Source organism: Lithobates pipiens, unplaced genomic scaffold (genome assembly GCF_037356315.1).
Source record: "Lithobates pipiens isolate NorthernLeopardFrog02 unplaced genomic scaffold, aLitPip1_a1.2 Scaffold_18, whole genome shotgun sequence".
Classification (NCBI taxonomy): Eukaryota; Metazoa; Chordata; class Amphibia; order Anura; family Ranidae; genus Lithobates; species Lithobates pipiens.
The window spans coordinates 477031695-477054824 of NW_027507758.1; the positions used below are offsets into that span (position 1 = coordinate 477031695).

General features: G+C 40.8%; 1 protein-coding gene across 1 annotated transcript in view; it reads left to right on the top strand.

Moving 5' to 3' along the window:
* The window catches only part of GPC1 (glypican 1), a 123701-nt gene that overhangs the window by 85493 nt on the left and 15078 nt on the right, over nt 1-23130 (top strand). The window contains exons 2-4 of the mRNA XM_077488357.1: nt 6936-7094; nt 13272-13666; nt 21845-22010. Coding sequence (XP_077344483.1) covers nt 6936-7094; nt 13272-13666; nt 21845-22010 — 720 coding nt within the window. The remainder of the gene's footprint in view (nt 1-6935; nt 7095-13271; nt 13667-21844; nt 22011-23130) is intronic.

Here is a 23130-nt window from a genome sequence, read left to right on the forward strand (position 1 = left end):
TTCTTCTCAACTTACGAGTTGGGCTTAACTGTAAGCCCTTGTACACTGTCGGATTTTGTCCGAAACTGGTGTTGCATACACACGGTTGGACAAAGTTGTCAGAAAATCCGATCGTTCGTAACGTGATGACGTTATTTCGTTACGACGGTGATAAGATATGCAAAGAAGTAGCCAATAGGTTTGGTCTAGGAATTTGATCTGAGCATGCGTGGCACTTTGTCCAATTGGAATTCTCTACAAATGATAGGACAAAGTCCGATCGGATCATGTTGTCGGAAAGTTTTATAGCCCAGCTCTAAAACGTTGTCGGTCGGATATTCCGATGGAGCCCACACACCGCCGGATTATCCGACAACACGGTCCGATCAGACATTTTCTGTCGGAATGTCCGACCGTGTGTATAAAGGCTAAGGTCTTCTGTCCAAGCTAATGTGGATTCTGAAGCCATCGGGTGATTTTGTTTTTACCAATTCAGATTGTAGTTGTGTGCCGTGTTTTAAAGTTTGGTGTAAAACCACCCGATCATTTATTGCAGGTAGAATATGACATTTCTTGCACATTCTGTACTGACTTTTATAAAGGTTTCCTGCCTCGAGCCAGTGAATCTTTGCATTTGAATATACAATAAATATGTAAAGTACTGCGTAAATTCACAACGTTATATACCGTAAGTGCCTGCAATAAATAAAAAATCTATTTTGTAGTGAACATTTAGTAATTGCCAGTGGGGGTACAGAAAAATCACAATTTTAGCACTTCATATTTTTGATAATTGTTACAAATTTTTAAAAATAAACATTAAAAAAGCCTTGCTTCCCTCCCAATGATGAGGAGGCAGTGAGCGAGTGACCTTCCTCTATACCAGTCTGCCTGCTTCTCAGTATTGAGATGTACTGGCTAAGGGGTACACAAAAAGGGAGATACCGCTCCAAATCACTGGACTCATTGGAGACATTGTGGGGTCTTCAGCACCTCCAGTGCACCAAGAGAGGGTAGGACAGCTTAGGGCTTATATATTCGCTATCTGCAGCCCATGAAGGTAAAGTAGCTGACCACCTACACGCTGGTGATTTGGTGATAAGGGTCCTTTAATCCCTTAACCAGTTCATCATGTATGTATTTAGGAAAAGAGTTTAAAAACACATTTACTTTTGCTAAAAAAAAAGATTCTCCTCTTCCACTTCCTCTTAACAGGAATCCAAAAACACCCTCTTTTGCCCTGTACACATGATAGGATTTTCCGATGGAAAATGTGTGATAGGACCTTGTTGGAAATTCTGACCGTGTGTAGGCTCCATCACACATTTTCCATAGGAATTTCTGTCACACAAAATTGCATATCTGGTTCTCAAATTTTCCGACAACAAAATCCGTTGTCGGAAATTCCGATCAAGTGTACACAATTCCGACGCACAAAGTGGCACGCATGCTCGGAATCAAGCAGAAGAGCAGCACTGGCTATTGAACTTCATTTTCTCGGCTCCTCGTATGTGTTGTACGTCACCGCGTTCTTGACGTTCGGAATTTCCGACCAACTTTGTGTGACCGTGTGTTTGCAAGACAAGTTTGAGCCAACATCCGTCGGAAAAAATCCCATGGAATTTGTTGTTGGAAATTTCTATCTCTATCGTGTTTACAGGGCATTTCACTTGTTTAGCAAGTGAAGGTGATAACCATTAGGTGAGATGTGTTAAATACTTGAGGAATGCTAGGAAGGCATCTACCCTTAAGCTGGGTACGCACTGTCAATTTTATTTTAATTCAGCCAGCGGGGACATTGTATTCTGACAGCAGGGACTCTCTACTGTCAGAATACACTGAGCAGTGCTGCATCCGATTGGCTGCAAGTCGCTGATCGAACAAGGTTTTCCAGCAGTCCCATTCAACAGATGCTAATTTTACGATCGGCTTCTGTTGAACCAGAAAGTCTACACAGATCAAAATTTGTCCGGTCCCTACTGAATCAACTGTGTGTACCCAACCTTATTCCAAATAATGTGATAATGAAGAACTCCAGGAAGATACCTCCTCATAGTTTCCTATGTTTAAAACCATTGGGCCATTGGGGGCTAAGCAAAGGGATCCCAGTGAGGGGAAGTAAAAAAAAAAGAGACCTGATAAAAAACAAAAACAAAAAAACATCTGAGATACCACTTGGCAGCTTAACATGAAAGGGATATTCACATTCTTGATACCTACAGAAATTAATTGGAGGCATCAAAGAACTAGGGTCCATCAGCATTGGGTTTAGTGCTACGGAAGAGGTACCTCTTTTGTGAAAACTCTCCTCAAAGCTCTTCTCAGCAAATTGCTGATAGGCAATATCATTATAGCGGGGGGGGGGGGGGGTACATGCCTACTCTCCCTTTGCTATAGTGATACCAGCTTGGCTTATGTGCAGTGAGGGAATGGGAATTCATCTTTATTTTAAAAACATATTTTAACAAAAACAAGTTTAAAGTAGACTTTTGGGATCAGCTTAACTAAGCTTAAAACTGCCCCCCCTCTTTTCTAAAACCTACAGTATACGAACTACACTGCAGATTAAAGATGCATATACTTCCCTATTCTCAGGCCACTCTATAGTCACATGATCTCCCCAGCACTGGCTACAGGGGAGAGGAGAAAGCACTCAGTAACAACTAGAATGCCTGCGGTGACATCACCCCTAGGCTTACTATGGGGCATCCATTTTCTATGCGTTTTCCTCTCCTCTGAAGCTGCAGCTAGCAGACAGACCGCCTCACGTACATTTACTGCAGCAGGGTGGCCCTTATGTGTAAAATCATGTACCTGTACATTTTTGTTGTTGTCAGCTCTGTGGCGCCTCCGGAGCTGTGCAGTGATTGGACACAGTGGGAGCCAATCAACTGGTCCGGCAGCCATGATGGCCACTGGGTGCCACCGATTGTTCAGAGGAGAAAAAGAACAGCAGTCTGCCTATGTAAACAAGGCAGACCGCTGTTCTGTGAGGGAGGAAAATGGAGATCTTGTGTACACGGCTCTCTGTTTTCCTCCGGTGTCAGCACTCCCCCCCCCTCCACAGCTAACAATCACTCCCTAGGAGCACACTTAAACCCTTGATTGCCCCTAGATATTAATCCCTTCTCTGCCAGTGTCATTAGTACAGTGACAGTGTTTTTTTTTATTTTTTTTAGCAGTGATTACTGTATTGGTGTCACCGGTCCCCAAAAAAGTGTCATTTAGTGTCAGATTTGTCCACTGCGATGTTGCAGTCCCGCTTAAAATTGCTGATCGCCACTATTACTAGTAAAAACAATAAAAAAATAAAAAGTTCATAAATCTATTCTATAGTTTGTAGAAGCGATAACTTTTGCGCAAACCAATGTGCACTTATTGGGATTTTTTCACCAACAATATGTAGCAGAATAAATATTGGCCTAAATTGATGAATAGATTTGATTTTTTTACATTTTTTTTTATTGGATATGTTTTATAGCAGAAAGTAAAAAATAGTGGGTGGGGGTTTCAAAATTGTTGCTCTTTTTTTGTTTCTAGCTTAAAAGATAAAAAACTGTAAAGATCATGAAATACCACCAAAAGAAAGCTCTATTTGTGGGAAAAAAGGACATCAATTTTATTTGAGTACAGCACCACATGACCGCGCAATTGTAAGTTAAAGCAACGCAGTGCCGTATCGCAAAAAAATGGCCTGGTCATTAAGGGGGTAAAACCTTCCGGGGCTGAAGTGGTAAAAGCTTATCAATGATCAAAATGTAAAATCATATATCTATTTCTACATTATATTTCAATTATTTCTACCTTCTATTAATCTGAATAATTTGAAGTTTTTAACTTACTTTGTAAAGATCCCCACACATTTACGTTACTCTTGAATTTTGTGACATGTAATTACTATGCAGTGATATTAGACATTGTGTCACACATTTCACAGAGCCTGCCTTCTGAACTACAGAGGTGCTGAGAGGAGGGGTTTCAGAAGGCAATACAGGAATCACAGCTTCCAAGCAGCAAGGTACCATGGGATGTGTAGTCGTTAGGAATTGAAAGTAAACAGCAGAGGTAGTTACTAAAAAACCATACAGGGAATGAAGGAAGTTGTGGAAATAGATCACCAGCAGAGAGGCAGCAATCACAACATGAAAGGACATTTTTGAACTAGGCTTATATTGGATTGTCAAAAAATAGCTATTGTTTGTATTATTACCATTCTGATTTTATGAAATAAAAAAGTGTATAAGAAAAAAAAAAGTTTTAAAATGTAACCCTTCAAATGCTGAGAGTTATCTCCATATTGGCGTATTCATAAAATCTATAGCATTTAACAGTGCCAATAATGTGAACTCAAACCTGCAAACACAATGGTTTGGAATATCTTTTAGAATGATTGCTCTTTTTTTTTTTTTTTTTTTTTTTTTTTTTTTACTATTATGTAAAATCCTATGATGTTTGTCATCAATGTTTTAGTAACCTCAGTAGAACTAAATGCTTGACATACAGGACACGGAACTTGTACTGTACAGTATATAAACTGATTGGTTGAGCATCCACTGGAATATTATAGCAATCCACGTATACTCTCAGACACACCTTTTAGTGAAAAATACCAGTCCAGACTTCAAAGATAAAACTGGAAATCATGTAGAGAAGCACACAATTATTATGTCAAATATATCAAATAAAGACTTGTACCATCCTTATCACTGTAAAGAGAACCTGTCCTCATTTCTTTGGCTCAGGTCCATGGCCAACAGTCTTGAGCTCCTCTTCTCCCTACAGCACAATATGCTGGCTCCAGAGACTGCCTGGCAGCTTCTTTGTAAAAGTTGATTTCAGCGTAAACTTTGTAAATTCAATTCATTGCCAGGATTTTACAGATTCTTTTCAAAAGAAAACTAGGATTATAATAGGATTGATGTGTAACCAGTTTGGCACACTGACAAAGTAATTGCAATGCTAGGGCCCAGTTAAGATCATTACTGTTTTGTTACTGTATATGAATTATTTTGCTGCCAACATCCTACTAGTTTTTCTAGTTAAACAAAATGAACGTGTGGATGGCAGTTTTAACATTCAATTAAGGCAAACCTTAGGTGAACTTGGGTCATTTACTGCAGATTCTTTAGAACTGTGGAAGAAGCATTTAAAGTATTGCTAAACCCTGAAAATAAAAAATGCTGCTAAGTAGGAGTTCAGCACTTACTTACCAAGCTTGCTGTCCATGATTTACTTGCAAAGTGCTTTGCATTCCATCTGATAAAAAGGACTCTCTAAAAGTTTCTGCTTTAGGCTAGGTTCAAACTGATGTGGTGCGAATTCCATCTGTTTCTTGATGCAAGTGTCATGTGAATTCGCAGTGTGATTTTCTGTTTGACAGGTGCAATTTGAATATGAATTTTAAGAAATCACAGCTGTGCCCAATTCCCTGAAATCACAATAACAACCAGTGAATACCTACTTGTTGGGGAACAGGGGCCTCCACGTCCTTAACGATTGATAACTCATCAGCTGTCAGCAGGATTCTCCACTGACAGCTGCATGTAAACAAAAAAAAAATGTAGGCATTAAAAAAGAATGGATGGATTTTGGGGAATCCCATGCTAAAATTAACAAACCAATGTGGGGTCCCCCCAAAATCCATACGGGATGTCCTGTATGGACTTTAAGGGGAACCCTATGCTAAAAAAAAAAAACAGCGTGGCCCCCCAAATTTCTAATCTGAGCATGCAGCCCAGCAGGCCAGAAAAGCACTGCCCCCCCCCCCCATGTTGAGGGCATGTGGTCTGGTATGGTTCGGAGGGTGCTTGCTTAACCCCCCCTTTTCTGGCCTGCCGGGCTGCATGCTCGGATAGGGGGCTGGTATGGATTTTGGGGGGGGGGGCCTCACACCATTTTCTTTTTTTAATACTTTGGCACGGGGTTCCTCTCAAAGTCCTTACTGGTGGAGCAGGAAATATGTAAAATCTAGAGAACAAAGACAGCTGGATTTGCACTGCCTTTCGTCAGAGAAAGATTTTTAAGTTTCTGTGCAAATCTCAGCCAAAGAAGTTGAAATTTGGGAAGTCAGGTACTAATGTTGGACAAGAACTGGCTTGTATTGATAACTTTGAATTCATTCAAGTGAAATAGAAGTTCACTCAAGTTCCTCCACACAAAACTCATACATCCATAAAGCAGAACCTAACTCTCAATAAGGAATAAGTTACATTTTACTCCCCCTCACTTCCCAAGCAGAATGGCTGGAAATGTAAAAAAAAAAAAAAAAAAATTTCTATTCTATTCTTTTATTTTTGGCCCTGCCCCCTCCACCCTTCCATCCTAGAACAGAATGATGTGCACCCAATTCTGCAGCCTCTTGGGGTACTTACATCACCTCTCCCAGGAGGCTACAGGATCAGCAGAGCTGCTGGAAGACAGGCACATCATCAGAGCTTGCTGCTTGCACCCAGAAAGAGCCAACCATATGAAGATGACCAAGATGGTGGATCGCAGCAAGACATCGCTGGATTCATTGTGTGGGTGAGCATGTGTTTTGAAGGGCTGGAGGGAGTTGAGTACTGCTTTAATATACTTGGGTTTGTGCATCCAAACGTAATACTTTGGAGGGGTGTTCACATATTTTTGCAATATAATGTATTGAACTACATGCTGGCTAATTGAAATAGTTTACATATTATGTGTGATGATGACATTACAGGAATCAATATACGATCAAAAAAAAAAAAAAAGTGGATGTGCAGTTGTACATAGGCTCAAGTAAAGTAGAACATTCTGACAAATCTATTAGAACATCTACTAATGAATTTCAGGTTTAATGGGGAGAATGACAATGTGGGTCTTTGTAGATGGGTGCGGTATGTGGAAACTGCGCTGTGCTCTAGGGCTTCTCTGCTAATTGATAGATTTATCATGCTTTGGTAGACATGTTGTCATGTTCATGTCATGTCTTGCAGGTGAGCATCTGAGGATCTGTCCACAAGGCTACACCTGCTGCACCTCGGAGATGGAGGAAAACTTTGCCAATATCAGCAAATTAGAGTTCGACAACTCACTGCGAGACTCCAGCCTGTCAGTGCAAAGCCTGCTTATCTCACAGAACAAGAACTTTGACAGTAAGAGCTTTCACCTTCTATCAGAATGTATACATGTATATAATACTGTAAATGATGTGGTCAAATCCAGGTTTAACTAATATTCAACATAGGGCACCAACATCCCCTAAATATAGATAAAAAAAAAAAGAGTTGGGAGATGTGGGACTTTATAGGTGCATTTGATACAAATCCATATAACATGGATTATATAAAGAATATTCATCTTTATTCAATCACACAGAAAAAGATAAAAACATTTTATACAATATATCCGCATCCATTAAGAGCCCGTTCACACTGAGGCAGCACGACTTGCAGCGCGACTGCCTCAGGCGACCGGGATCCGACTTTAGCGGCGGCTTGTGAAATGACTTCTGTATAGAAGTCAATGCAAGTCGCCCCAAAAGTCGTACAGGAACCTTTTTCTAAGTCGGAGCAACTTGAGTCGCTCGGATTAGAACGGTTCCATTGCATAGAGCAGGACGCGACTTGTCAGGCGGCTAAGTCGCCGGACGGGTCGCCCCTGTGTGAACCGAGCTATATGAAGAAAGGACACAACTTTAAATGTTATATTGCTGTTTCCACGCTTTTACTTCAACACGTTTCACCGTGAGGCTTCTAAATAAATGAACAAACATATCCAAAAAATATCATAAACATAATTGCAGTACACTTATACAAACCCTATGTATATTCTAGATGAACAAAATATATAAATGCATCCTCTAAGCCGGGCAAGGGTCCCCAAAATGTTGTTTCCTACCTCAAAGTGTTGAGGAATTGAAGCCAGTATATGTCAGTCAATTCTGATGGCCTTGTACGTCAAACCAACGTTGATTGTCCACATATGCCGGATCTCCCACAGGACAGGGTATAGTCTCATAAGATCTATACGGAAAATAGAAGGATAAAACCTATAATTCAATGGAACACAACGTACTCATCCAGGCATGCACCTTCACATTTATTAATGAACAAATGTTTGTAATTTTATTTATTTTTTATATGTTCTTTATGGAAACCTTTTCCATTTTTAAACATACATTTATAAAACAATCCACTCTACCATCCCACCCTCCCCCCCAAAAAAATATAGTTCTATGGATAGACTTTTACTCAACCCTCATATCTCATTCATTCACAGAAGCAGCAGCATAACATTGAAAGTCGTGTCCTTTCCTCATAAATGGATGCGGATGTATTGTATGAAATGTTTTTATCTTTTTCTATGTAATTGAATAAAAGTATATATACTTTTTATATCATCCGTGTTATATGGAATCGTATAAAGTCCCACGCCTCCCAATTTTTTTTTTTATGTACATAATATTGTATACACCGGCTGGCACAATAAAATAAATAATGTATATTGAGGAATAGATCCACAGTAATAGTTCACATGCTCATGGGATTGTTCTTGTGCTTTAAATGATTAATAACTTATGGTAACTGGACACCAGTGGTGTGTAAAATAGCAGAGATCAGATGAAGGTCCTACATACATATGGGCACATGACAAATACTCCACGCTCAATGGTATTCAGTGGAGAGAAAGCGTATTTAGCCAAATACAAAAACGCTTTCAACAATGTGTCTACATCTTATTGCTTCACTATGTCCAGTTCATTTTATGTCATCTTTTGTCTGTCATAGCCCACCATGGTTATTAGTTGACTAATGTTCATCTAACTGAATCATTATAACAATAAGCCCCCTATTCTTCATATTGCTGGTGCCTAGGTTTAATGGGTGACATTTATTTCAGGGCATTTTTATTCTTCATATTGCTGGTGCCTAGGTTAAATGGGTGACATTTATTTCAGGGCATTTTTTATGGCTTATTAGCAGGCAGTATCACAACGATGGTGCCCACAATCTCAAATCGTGAGATGTAAACTGGCCTTAAAAGATTGCACATTGATACATTTATGCCGCGTACTTTCCGGCAGACTAGGTCCGACGGTCATCCCGACGGACTTTCGGCAGAGTTCCAACAGACTTTCCAAACGAACGGACATGGCCACACACGAATAGACTAAGTCTGTTCGAAAGTCCATTTGTTTTGAACGTGATGACGTAAGTCGGGACTAAAAAAAGGAAGTTCAATAGCCAGTAGCCAATAGTTGCCCTTGCATCGTATTTGGTGCGTTGGACCAGCATACAGATGCATACATTACTAATTCCGATAGGGATTGAGTCAGACAGATTTGAAACATGTTCTGTTTGTAGGTCCATCGAAAAACAATCGGATTAGCCCATACACGATTGGATTGTCTGACGGACTGATTCCGTTTGACCTAGTCTGCCGCAAAGTCCAGTCGTGTGTACGCGGCATTACCGTTTACCCAAGGAATTAGTAGCAGCAGAGGGTTGCGCCATGCTGATCATGAATGAAAAAAAAAATGTAATGTTTAAATGCACTAAAAAAACTTTTCCTTGCTTTCTTTCTCTCCTGAACTTGTGAATATATATTATATAGACTGCAGACAATGATATCCCCTCGCAGAGATCTCTATATGGCCAGTGCTTACATTGGCAATTGACCCATCTACCAGCATTTTCACCCATGCATGTGTCAGCCATTACGGCTTTGAATTAGGAACAGACATTGTTTTCTATTGCTGCAATATGCATGTGCACAAGTAGTTGGCATATGGATACTGAAAATGTGTTTTAATATGTAATAATATCAGTTAAAATAAAGTTGTGTATTTCAGCATAACCAAATTATGCTATTATTTTGAGTAAATTGAACCTCCATCTTGCCATGAAAAAAATAAAATAAACTATACCCAAACTTTTACTCATGTAACCTAAAACCTAGGCAAAGATCACCTGGTATATGTATATCAGGAGAATTGTGAGTCATTTATAATATGAGAACAGAGAATGTAGAAATTCTTGTTTTCAATCAGATAGATCCTGTCTGGAGGACAAGGCACAAGCATTTTGCAGCATTGGGGAAAAAAGGCATGTAGATCTACTGAGAAAAGATGGCAGCCCATGTTACAATTATTTACACCATATACATAGAAACCAGGGTTTTAATTTATTGCAGGTACTTATATATCACAGTATGCAACACTTTACACATGTATATTAGACATTCACATCAATCCCTGCCCTCAAGGAGCTTACAATCCATAACTTTCACAAATACTAGGGCTACTTTAGACAGGAGCTAATTAAATTACTAACTTGTATTTGGCATATGGGAGGAAATTGGAGTTTCCAGAGGAAACTCACACAGTTAGAACATGCAAACTCCAGGCAAGTAGTACTGTGGTTGGGATTTGAACCAACGTCCCTGGTGCTGCTAGGTGGAAGGGATAACCACTTAGCCATGTTTAATCTTTACTGACAACTGATAAGACTATTTCACTAGGCTGAACTCTTTCACAAGTAGAGCTATAAAACATTATAAACGTTTCATAGTTCCTCTGATAATATAATTACACCGAAATCAACATTCACTGTACCCAGATCATGAAATAAAAAAATCTGACAGTGGCATTTTAATATACATATATCACTTCTTTTGTCTTCATGGAGTTAGCTGACACCGCCTTCCTATGTGAATTAGGCTAGCATTGAACATTTCATTACAGAAAATGGTGGCAGATGCTTAAACAGGTTCAAACTAGATAGGGAGGTACACACTGGGTAATCCTTGAAGTTTTAAATGCAAAATTCTCCAGTGCTCATCCCCATTATCCTGCAAAGGGTATCTATTATAGAGTTTTATCATATGCAGTAAAAACATTAACATAAAAATATAAATTTTTCAACATACAAAAACTTAAAGGAAAAGTGCAGTATATTTTTAGTGGGTACATATATTGAGCTATTATTGGATTGTAACTAATAGTAATTGATTTCCTTTAATTGTAAGCTCTCACAAGAAAGACCCTCTTAAAGAGGAAGTAAACCCAGGTGGGTTTTCCTTCCTTCCTTTCCTGCAAAGTAAATTGAGTAAAATGTGGCACTTGCCTGCAAACAAAGCCCACACCGCCCCCGTTGCAGGCCGCATCCATCTTCACTTGTTTTCCTTACGGGGCCACGGACTCTGGCCCGTGACTGCCGGAGCCACGTAATGTCATTCCTGCGCAGGCACCCGGGAGCCACTGGTGACGGGCAGCCATTCCTTAAGAATGCATGTGCCGATGACATCATTGACACAGTAAATATCTCCTATATGTTTAGGAGATATTTACAGTACCTATAGGTAAGCCTTATTATAGGCTTACCTATAGGTACAATTTGCAGAGGGAGGTTTAGGACCCCTTTAACCCTCCTGAATTGAATTGTATAGTGTTTGTAGCGTCTCCCCTGTTTTGTAAAGTGCTGCACAAACTGTTGGAGCTATTTAAATAATGTAAATAATTTATTAAGATTTTGCAAGTATTTCTGTTAATGTTGTCGTAAAATAATTTCTAGTAGTGTGGAAGTTTGGCGATTGTCAAAGTAGCATTGCACATTGTCTCAATCTGCAATCCTTAAAGTTCTTCCATGTTGGACAGGCAGAAGTAGACTCTGGTGCTGAAATACAGCTGCTTCTAGTGTAACAGTAAAGGTGGCTGTTTTCATCTGGTGTCCAAATTCTTAAAGAAGGATCTCTGCAACTCTAAGCAAGTGTGAGCCCCTGCTTAGTGAAAAAAACAGGGATTTAGAGAATGGACATGCTGGAGAAATCTGTGGCGGGTAGGATGCAGTTATAAATAGTTTGGATAAGTGGTACACTAGTAGTTAGGGCCTAGGATGACCTGTTTGCCCAACCCACACGCAGACTACCACCAGGGCCCCTTACTTGCTCTCAAGCATCACATGTAGTTTACTATAGTATATTTGTTACTTGACATTTCTAATGAAGTACAGTAAATCTATTGTTAGAGGTCATTTAGGATTTTTTCAGACTATAATAACAATGGTTGATTTTATAAATTGTACTTACCGTATATACTCGAGTATAGGCCGACCCGAATATAAGCCGAGGCCCCCAATTTACCACAAAAAAACTGGGAAACGTATTGACTTGTGTATAAGCCGAGGGTGAGACATCCCTGTGTCCATCCCTGTGTCCATTTCTGTGTCCCGTCCGTCCCTGTGTCCATCCCTGTGTCCCGTCCGTCCCTGTGTCCCGTCCGTCCCTGTGTCCCGTCCGTCCCTGTGTCCCGTCCGTCCCTGTGTCCCGTCCGTCGCTGTGTCCCGTCCATCCCTGCCTACCTGTGCCAATCTGCAGCCTCTGTGTGCCATGCTCTCCTCGTCTGACAGACGGCGGCCATTCCTCTGTTCAAAAGCCGCGCCATCCTGTCTGTGATAGGCGGAACACTCAATTTCCCAGCAGTCAGTGTTCCGCCTATCACGGACATCCTCTCATCCTCGTCCGTAGTATGAGAATGAGCGGATGTCCGTGATAGGCGGAACACTGACTGCTGGGAAATTGAGTGTTCCGCCTATCACAGACAGGGAGGCGCGGCTTTTGAATAGTAGAATGGCCGCCGCCTGTCTGCTCGACGCGCTGATCGGGCAGGCAGACGGCGATGACTCGAGTATAAGCCGAGGGGGGCACTTTCAGCCTCAAAAAAGAGGCTGAAAATCTCGGCTTATACTCGAGTATATACGGTAGTAAGACATAAGTAACTGTATACACATCATTAATTCCTAGGTCACAGGAAGTACTTGTAAAATAGAATGGAGTGATACATATATTAAAGGGTATTTTTCTGTAGGATCTGAGACATCTGTTAGTGAGAATGCCTCTTCCTGACTATCTGTCTTAAGGACTTGCACACACTATTACTCAAAAGCAGGGCAATGTAAAGTGCTTCCAATGGCCCATGTTTCTGTCTTCCTGCTACGGGGGTAGTCAGGGGAACCTATTGGATAGGACAGATGCTACCTCCTTGGCATGCTACTATACCAAGCGAGAACTTGTCCGTTGCCTAGGCATCAGACAGCACTCAGGTGCCAGGGTTGTGTACTAAGCACCCCATTTTAATATCGATATGTTGTATACCTAAGTGTTATAACTGAAGGGAAACCATAGCTTGATGGGTTATCACTGTAAGCAATAAATGGCTATTTTCTTCAGCAGGCCCCAGAATAGTAAGTTTTAATTGGACAATATTGTAATCTCATAAACAATTTAGGTAATTTCTTATAATATATTGTAAAACCCCTTATGTCTCATTTCAGGATACTTCCAGGACTTGTTGAATAAGTCGGAGCAGACGCTCCTGGAGACTTTCCCTAATCGTTATGGGGAGCTGTACAGCCAGAACGATGGGAAGATTTTCAAAGACTTGTATTCCGAGCTGCGTCAGTATTACCGTGGCTCTGGAGTTAACTTAGAGGAGGCATTAACAGAGTTCTGGAGCCACCTGCTGGAGCGTGTCTTCAAGTCACAGAATCCCCAGGTCACTTTTTCCTACGAGTATTTGGACTGTTTAGCGAAGCAGTATGACCAGCTTAAGCCATTTGGGGACATTCCACGGGAAATGAAACTAAAAGCCACCAGGGCATTTATTGCTGCCCGTTCATTTGTCCAAGGACTAGCAGCTGCTGCAGACATAGTCAAGAAAGTCACCCAGGTATGTAACCACAATCTCTTGCAATCCCATCACATCTTATGTTGATTCACAAACCAATTGAACATCTACTTCATACAATCAAACATGTTTTTAAGTTTTCCAGTTAACACCTACTGTAATAGAAACAAAAGCTGCCTGGAAAAGAAGTCTTTTATACGTGTCCTGCTGCACACACCACTGTTCTCTGTAATAATGATATACAGTGCATCCGGAGAGTATTCACAGTGCTTCACTTTTTCCACATTTTGTTATGTTGCAGCCTTTTTCCAAAATGGATTAAATTCATTATTCTCCTCAAAATTCTACAAACAATCCCCCATGATGACACAGTGAAAGAAGTTTGTTTGAAATCTTTGCAAATTTATTAAAAATAAAAAACAAAGAAAATCACATGTACATAAGTATTCACAGTCTTTGCTCAATACTTTGTTGAAGCACCTTTGGCACCAATTACAGCCTCAAGACTTTTTGAACATGATGCTACAAGCTTGGCACACCTATTTTTGGGCAGTTTGTCCCTTTCTTTTTTGGAGGACCACTCAAGCTCCATCAGGTTGGACGGGGAGCGTCGGTACACAGCCATTTTCAGATCTCTCCAGAGATGTTCAAGTCTGGGCTGTGGCTAGGTCACTCAAGGACAATCACAGAGTTGTCCCGTAGCCACTCCTTTGTTATCTTGGCTATGTTCTTAGGATCGTTGTCCTGTTGGAAGATGAACCTTCATCCCAGTCTGAGGTCCAGAGCTCTCTGGAGCAGGTTTTCATCAAGGATGTCCCTGCACACTGCTGCATTGATCTTTCCCTCGATCCTGACTAGTCTCCCAGTTCCCGTAGCTGAAAAACATCCCCACAGCATGATGCTGCCACCACCATGCTTCACTGTAGGGATGTATTGGCCAGGTGATGAGAGGTGCCTGGTTTCCTCCAGACATGACGCTTGCCATTTAGACCAAAGAGTTCAATCTTTGTCTCATCAGATCAGATAATTTTGTCTCTCATGGTCAGAGTTCTTCGGGTGCCTTTTGGCAAACTCCAAGCTGGCTGTCATGTGCCTTTTACCGAGGAGTGGCTTCCGTCTGCCCACTCTACCATACAGGTCTGAATGGTGGAGTGCTGCAGAGATGATTGTTCTGGAAGGTTCTCCTCTCTTCACAGAGAAATGCTGGAGCTCTGCCAGAGTGACCATCAGGTTCTTGGTCACCACCTTGACTAAGGTCCTTCTCCCCCGATCTCTCAGTTTGGCCAGGCAACCCGCTCTAGGAAGAGTCCTGGTGGTTCCAAACCTGTTCTATTTATGTATGATGGAGGCCACTGTGCTCATTGGGACCTTCAATGCTAAAGAAATGTTTCTGTACCCTTCCTCAGATCTGTGCCTCAAAACAATCTTGTCTCAGAGGTCTACAGACAATTCCTTGGACTTCATGGCTTGGTTTGTGCTCTGATAAGCACTGTTAACTGTGGAACCTATAGATAGGTGTGTGCCTTTCCCAATCATGTCCAATCAACTGAATTTACCACAGGTGGACTCCAATCAAGTTGTAGAAACATCTTAAGGACGATCAGTGGAAACAGGATGCACCTGAGCTCAATTTTGAGTGTCGTGGCAAAGGCTGTGAATACTTATGTACATGTGATTTTGTTTTCATTTTTTATTTTTAATACATTTGCAAAGATTTCAAACCAACTTCTTTCATGTTGTTATTATGGGGTATTGTTTGTAAAACTTTGAGGAAAATAATTAAATCCATTTTGGAATAAGGCTGCAACATAACAAAATGTGGAAAAAGTGAAGCGGTGTGAATACTTTCCGGAACCACTGTACCTTTGCCTGAAGAATCTTCAGCGTGAGGTACACTTGTGCCCAATGCTTGGTTCACCTCTGCATTTTTGTGGTTTCTTCTGGCTGCCCCTATGTTATAGATTGGTCAAATTAAATAACAGTGTCTAGTCAGTTCAGGGGTGGAGCGCTAAAGTCCTGATATTTTAACCACTTTAAGACTGGGGCTCTTTTTTAGATGTGGTGTTTACAAGTTAAAAACATTTTTTTTTTTTTTTGCTAGAAATTTACTTAGAACCCCCAAACATTATAAATTTTTTTCTAACACCCTAGAGAATAAAATGGCGGTCGTTGGAATACTTTCTGTCACACCGTATTTGCGCAGCAGTCTTACAGGCGCACTTTTTTTTTAAAAAATACACTTTTTTGAATTGAAAAATAAGACATCAGTAAAGTTAGCCCAATTTTTTTTTATATTGTGAAAGATAATGTTACGCTGAGTAAAATTGATATCCAACATGTCACGCTTCAATATTGCGCCCACTCATGGAATGGCGACAAACCTCTACCCTTAAAAATTTCCATAGGCGACATTCAGCCCAGGGGACATTCAGCCCAGGGGACAGATGCGATTGCCTCCACCGCTGCCGACGGCTCTGGTAAGTGGCGGAGGGCACCGGATCGCGGCAGGAGGGGGGGGCCTCTCCCGCCATAGATAAAAGTGATCTTGTGGCTAATCCGCCACAGAGACCACATTTATCTTGTACCGGTCCACTGGCAGACCATGGGGATACCGGGGTTATGGCAGCTAGCTACTGCCATAACAATGATATCTGTCCTCAAAGTAGGGACGTACATCTGCGTGCGGTGGTCTGAAAGTGGTTAATATAAACAGTGGAAAAGTATATATAACATTATTTTTAGTTTTGCCAAGAAAATGGGTTACATAGATGTTAAAATCTCTTACAAATCGTAGTGCTATTAAACTCAAAACACCCACAAAAAAAATAACACACGATCCATTTTTTAGGTTTTTTTTCCCTTTATTTTCACTGGGTGATCTGGCCAGCAACACACTTCCTGTCTTTGGGTCCCTCCATTCTATAGGGGAGCAACAGAATCACCTTTGGACAGCAGCATTGTCAATATTTTTCCTTTTGGGATAAAGTTTCAAACAAATGAATAAAAACTGACCATTGTAATGGTTTGTTTGAACACTTTAACAGCCATTTTTGCCAGACATCTTGGTCTGTTAGGCCTCATTTACATATGCAGTTCCTTCTGAAGAGCAATTTCCGAGGCTATTGAGAGGCAGTGTTAAATCACCATCTGTTTTAACCCTTTAAACCCCTATCAGACCACCGCAACCATGTGCATTGTGCGTGATTGCGGGACTGCTGCAGGGTGTCCCAATTCATAAATACCTAGTAATATGTACTTTGTAGAGATACTGCCTTTAAAGTAGTAGTAAACATTGCTTGGACACTTGTACCTACAGGTAAGCCTATAATAAGGCTTACCTGTAGGTACAGGGAATATCTCCTAAACTTGTCAGAGATGACAACCCAATCTCCTGATTGCCTCATAGACGTCTATAGGGATCTACTGTGTAGGCACAGTCAGGGAAAGGGTGATTTTGGTCTGGAGGCAGTAACAGATTAGCCTAGCCAATACTAGAGCGGTTGAATTGCTCAGTCTTCCTTTTCCTCTTGAGGAGTCGTGGAAAGATTCTTGGGTCCCTATACTTGCTACAATCGTTACTATAGGATATTATTTTCCTTGCTTTATTTTCCATTTAGAATACAGAGATGCAGCAGGGACAATGAGAATCATACAGGTACAGAATTAAAAATGCGACTAGTTATTGTGAGCCAGGTTCCCCTGGCAGGGAAATTTTAGTGCTGGAGTCCCCTAGAATTATGACTGGCTGGAGATGTGTTTGAATTCACAATCATCTACAAAAAAACGAGATCTGTTTTGGTTGGATGTTTAGAATATCCATGTTCCCTCTTTGCACTTTCATCTATCTATCTATCTATCTATCTATCTATCTATCTATCTATCTATCTATCTATCTATCTATCTATCTATCTATCTAGCTATATATCTCTCTATCTATCTCTCTATCTATCTCTCTATCTATTATACAGGTTTTATATAGCGCCAGTTACTCATCTTAGACATAATTTACTGAGCTTCATTATTAGTAATGACATTGAATCAGTGGGGTTTATTAGGAGATATAAGGAATAACTAGCTCAGGGAACACAGCTGAAAATGGAACTTTGCATAGTTATGCCTTGAGGGTAATGACTTTATATTTTTTTTTTATCTGGGTGGGAATACATGTTAAATCAGTAATTCATTAGTCATACTGGTTATTTTAGTGATCAGACACAGTGAAGATACATAGAGTGCTGCCCACTGTTTGGATACTGGTTAGGGCACGCAATATTACATTGATGTTGTAGAATTAAGGCTATAAATAAAATCTAATCAGAATATTAAAGCCTGGTATATTGCTCATATTCCCAGTAATGACACCATTGTAATGGCATCACCAGCCCTGGCTGTGGATCAGTTCCAGGATATTTGTCAGGTCGTCACCAAATTATATGTTATTTGAGCCTTGTGTGTTATGATGTTCTGACAGTGTGACAGGTAACGAGAACCACTCCGAGGAGTTAACAAGGCTTCTTGACAAAATGCAGCATCTTCTGCACTGCAAGGCAGTCTAATCTAATATGGCACTTCTGGCTTGTATTAGGTTAGACCAAGTCGATAGTAATCTGCTTTTTGTCCATTAAAAAAACAGCTTTTTGCAGCCACCTGCAGGCTTAAAAATTGCATTTCTTTTAATTGGTAAATGTGTGTTAGTGATGGAAGCTAAATAGGGGAATATAATGCCTTGGTCTCCCCCACCTCTCCTCTTATTCTTCCAATCTCTTGCTTGTCCCTTTATTTGCTGCCAACTGGATATATAATACATTTCAAGTGTAGCACTACCCCCTAAGGATCTGCTGGTTAGATTTGGGCATACCGTTACCTTCTGTTCTCCTCGTTTCACGTTTAGGGGTGTCCCGTGGTAGATGGCCCAGTAACTCGAGAGACTGACAACAGATCCACTTGAATGGATTTTATTTGCAAAACATAGACAATGAACAGTCTCTTAAATTGGGATCAGAGGGTTGGAAAGGAAATTCAGGTACTCTTAGTGTCAAAGTCAAAATTTTGAAGAACTTGCTTACTTTGACTGCATCCAGAGAATAGCCATTCGCAACTGGATGTTCACTCAAGTTGGACAGTCCTTCTCTCACAAGGCCTAGCAGCCAACAAGGTGCTTACTCAGGAACAAGTCTCTGCCACAGACGTTGTTGTAGAACGTACAAGATAATGTCTCTGCCACAGACGTTGTTGTAGAACACGTAGGAAAACTAAACTTGAAGAACACTCGTAGGATACCTGGATCTTTCAGCCAGCTTGGCGATATCCACGAGACCAGATTCTCTTGGGTACTTCAGCCCTTCCAGGCTCTTACTAAGAAACCAACCCGTACGTGGTCTTCTTCTGAAGAGTCCTCTGGATTGCTTGAAGTCACAGGGTCTCTCCCAAACCGGAGACTGCACCCAACCACCTGAGAATACTCCTTTAGTTTCCTTGCCTCATGCTAGCCAGCCCCGAGACATCAAAATCGGGTGGATCCGCACCCCAGGCCATAGCCTTCCTGGGGGCTGGTCAGGAGGACCAGGACTATGAAGTCAGTACATCATTCTGAAGAGTCCTCCACTGGAATGATTGAAGTCACTGGGTCTCTCCCAAACCGGAGACGGCACCCAACCACCTCAGAATCCTCCTTTAGTTTCCTTGCCTAGGGCTAGCCAGCCACGAGACATCAAAATCAGGTGGATCCGTACCCCAGGCCATAGCCTTCCTGAGGGCTGGTCAGGAGGACTAGGACCATGAAGTTAGTACATCATTCTGGACCGGAACCCCGAACAACGTGATGTCCGCATCTGAAATACCCTCTCCCAGAAAGCACAGTGAGAGCGCCACTCCCACTGGGCAGGCTCCGAGAGAGAGTAACTTAAGCACCTAACCAGACCATAGCTCCATGCCTGCCAGAAGAGACAGTGCCCCCTGTGGCCAGGCTGAACATCTCACAGTCCAGTCAAACTGATGCCAAAGTCTAATTTAGACAATTGTACCCAAACCAAACCAGTTCAGGCATAACTTTAACTTTGAAAAACGCATAGCGCGTGCTCTTCAGGAGCCGCCGCTACACAACTTTATAATGTCAGCCTACAAAGCTCTGTCAAACCTTGCCCCTCCAGTCCTAGTCTCACCCATTTCAAGACATTTCCCCACTTTCTAATCACACTTTGGTCTTCGAGACTTCTCGTGTGCTTCTGTCATTACGGGATCTTATTTCTGCTTTCCATTTGTCGCTTTCCGAGCCAAAAATCCACCCATAAAGTGTAAGTTTAGGAAAAACTTTTTTTGTTTAGTTTTTGATGGGGGGGGGGGGTTCTGTTGGGGCCTTGCTTATTCTAATGGCGAAAACTGTTTCTCTAGACAGGAAGTGAGGGGAAAACCTCCAACAGCAGCACAGACAAAATACAAATATTTTCTTTTAGTAGAGTACAGAAAGGCTACAACCCTGCTAGCTTATCATTGTTGCAGATTTTCCTTACTCATTGTCTATTAAAACCACCGCAATTGTGACAGAAAGTTAGTTAAATCTTAAGGAGCCCAGATAGCAGTAAAAACTCAACAAAGGTTCTGACCATTCCCCACGCTATCCATTATGGTTAAGGAGATTTAAAACTGCATTGTTGCGCTCGCAAAAACACACGTGATACTTTTTTTATTTACACTATGTTAGATTTTTGAGACATGCTTTTAGGGCGTTTACCCTTTTTTCTAAGGCACTGTACTGCTTAGACCTTAAAAAAAGAGGGTAGACACTCCAAAAGTTTTACATTAAAAATGTACCTTTCTGAATTGTAAAGAAGAGTCAATTCTTAGACCTTGGGGTTACACTCTACCTCAAGGTAATTGGAAACTGGCAAATAGCAAAGTTTGACTCTTACCTGCATAACCGCTTCCATTCCCAGCATTGAACAATATATCAAGTATTATGTGTAAATAATAAAAACTTTGTGATAAAAATCAATCTCAAATATAATGAATATAAAACAGAACATGTATATAATGAGTAGACACACAGGTGAGAAAGTCCCAAAGGTGAAACAATCCTATGGTAAACATATATGGAGTCCACCATGAAAGGTTGTTGCTCAGAACTGGGGTACAAAGGCCTCAGTGGGCATGTAGAGCATCAGGGATAGCGTGCCCTCCACCTGAGATAAGGGGTATACACTCTTACTGGAAATAGTGAACTCGAATGTCAGCGACAATGAGTCAATCAAGCGAGGATAGTCCAATCAGCAGATTTCCAAAATGATCCAGGGAATCCAAAGAGCTCCAAGAACGAATCTAGGGAATCACGCAGGTAACCGTGAGGCTGGAACTCAGATGTTAAGCACCCATACTGGAAAGACAAAAACGGATTACAAGATCGCATTGTTGAGTCATCAAAAAGTTTACATTCTTCACTTCTCTCAAAAGTGGTAGCGCCTAGTTTCTACCCAGTAGAAGGACCCTGGTGATGTCAGCAGAGACTGTTTTCTACTTTAAAACACAATATAAAGGTTTAAAACTGTGTTTGACTGCTAAGACTCAGTGCTCCAGAGCAGCTGCAGTTATCCTCCTCAAGGGCAAGCTTGTCCTCAGAACTCCCTTCTCCCTAAGGTGGTCTCAGCATTTCATTTAAACCAGAACATATTGTTGCCTTCCTTTTGTCCAGCTCCTAAACATGTAAGTAGGGCTGTATGAGTCTATTCACAGCCTCAATTTGTCATTCTGATGCTCTGTTTGTGTTACCTGAGGGTTCCCAAAAGGGACAGACTGCCTCTAGACCCACAATTGCTGTCTGAATTTGCTAAATCATTACTCAGGCAGACAACCTGAAGGGGAAGTTTCTCCCTTTCCTGTGAAGGCTCACTCAACCCGAAGTTTTGGTGCTCTGTGGGCTTTTCAGCTTCCAGTCTCTGCTTCCCAGGTCTGTAAGGCTGCTACTTGGTCTTAGGCATATACATTTGCCAAATTTTACGATGTGAATGCTCAGTCCTTGGCAGACAATGACCCTGGTAGGAAGGTCCTCCAAGCAGGATTGTGAGAGCTTTCTCTGTTTGCTCCTCTTTTTCTATTGGTAAGAAGTTGGTTGTTGGTGGGCCTGTTAACCTCTGTTTGCTGATTTAAATCAATAGTACTATTATTAATAATAATCCAACAAAATTCATGTGGATTGAAAATGTTTGTTAAAATGTCTCCTACCTACAGGTTCCTATGAGCAGAGAATGCACACGCGAAGTCATGAAACTGTTGTACTGTCCATTGTGCCGGGGTCATGCTAATACAAAGCTGTGCGATAACTACTGCTGGAATGTCATGCAGGGATGTCTGGCTAATCAGGCAGATTTGGACTCTGAATGGAGAAATCTGATTGGTGAGTAGAGGAAAAGATTTTTCATTCACAAATGGAGTTAAGCTCTTACCATTGGGCATCAATGCTTTCTGACTCTCGGACCCAAAGTGTAATGAGGAATCCTGACATTTCTCTGACTTTTGTTTGCTCTAGTTATGTGACTCAAAAAGTGTTGAAGCCGGATACATCCAGGCAATTAGTATGTTCAGTAGGCGCAAAATGGCAGCACTTTATACTGTATATTTCTCATGGTAGGAATACTCTAATAAAACACTCCAAGGCAAATACAACCATTTTATTTTGGGTGGTAGGGTGTCCAGAATTTTGGAAAGACTCTTATAAAGTACAGGGATGCCAATTATGTTGCTAAACATATCGATAGGTGTGCCTTCTAGTGGCTACATATCTGTATATGGAATATTAGTAATGAAAATGTTTCCAGAAGGAATGTCAAGATTCAACATTAGGCCGTTGTGGACATTTGGCATGCCACATTTGTAAAAAAAAAAAAAATACTGTGTCCTTCTGCCATACTTCCACTACTATTGCATATGATGTCTGGTAAAAAAAAAATTATATATAATCCCTAATTAACACCTTATTTTACTTATCCTTTTAGCTTTTTTTGTCCTGCTGATTTGTTCTTGTCTATTTCTTCTTTTTTTTTCTTGTTTTCTTGTTTTCTTGTCTTGTTTTTCTGATTGTTTAAACATTTGTTTTTGTTTTTTGTATCACTAATTAGAAAAAAGCATTTAGTTAATCTGTAATGAAAATAAAATGTTATTACAAACTTTGCAATGTTTTGTACCGGTAACATCATTTTAGTATAACAAGACACATTTTAGAATAACATGTATACTTTTTATCTACAGTAACACTGATCAAAGTACAAAAGGGATTTAATTTGGTTTTATGTTTTTATCTATGGATTGCATAAAAAAAATAGAAAAATGTTTGCAAGACAATATTACCAAAAAGTCTTGTTTTTTCTTAAAACCTGATATATGTATTACTTTATTATAACGGTAAAGTAATTGCCAAAAAACTGCAGGGGTGAGAGCACAACTCCAACCAAAACCAGAGCTTTGGACAACAAAATTTAGATCTGATGACATTAACATTAGCCTCAGCTCATATGACA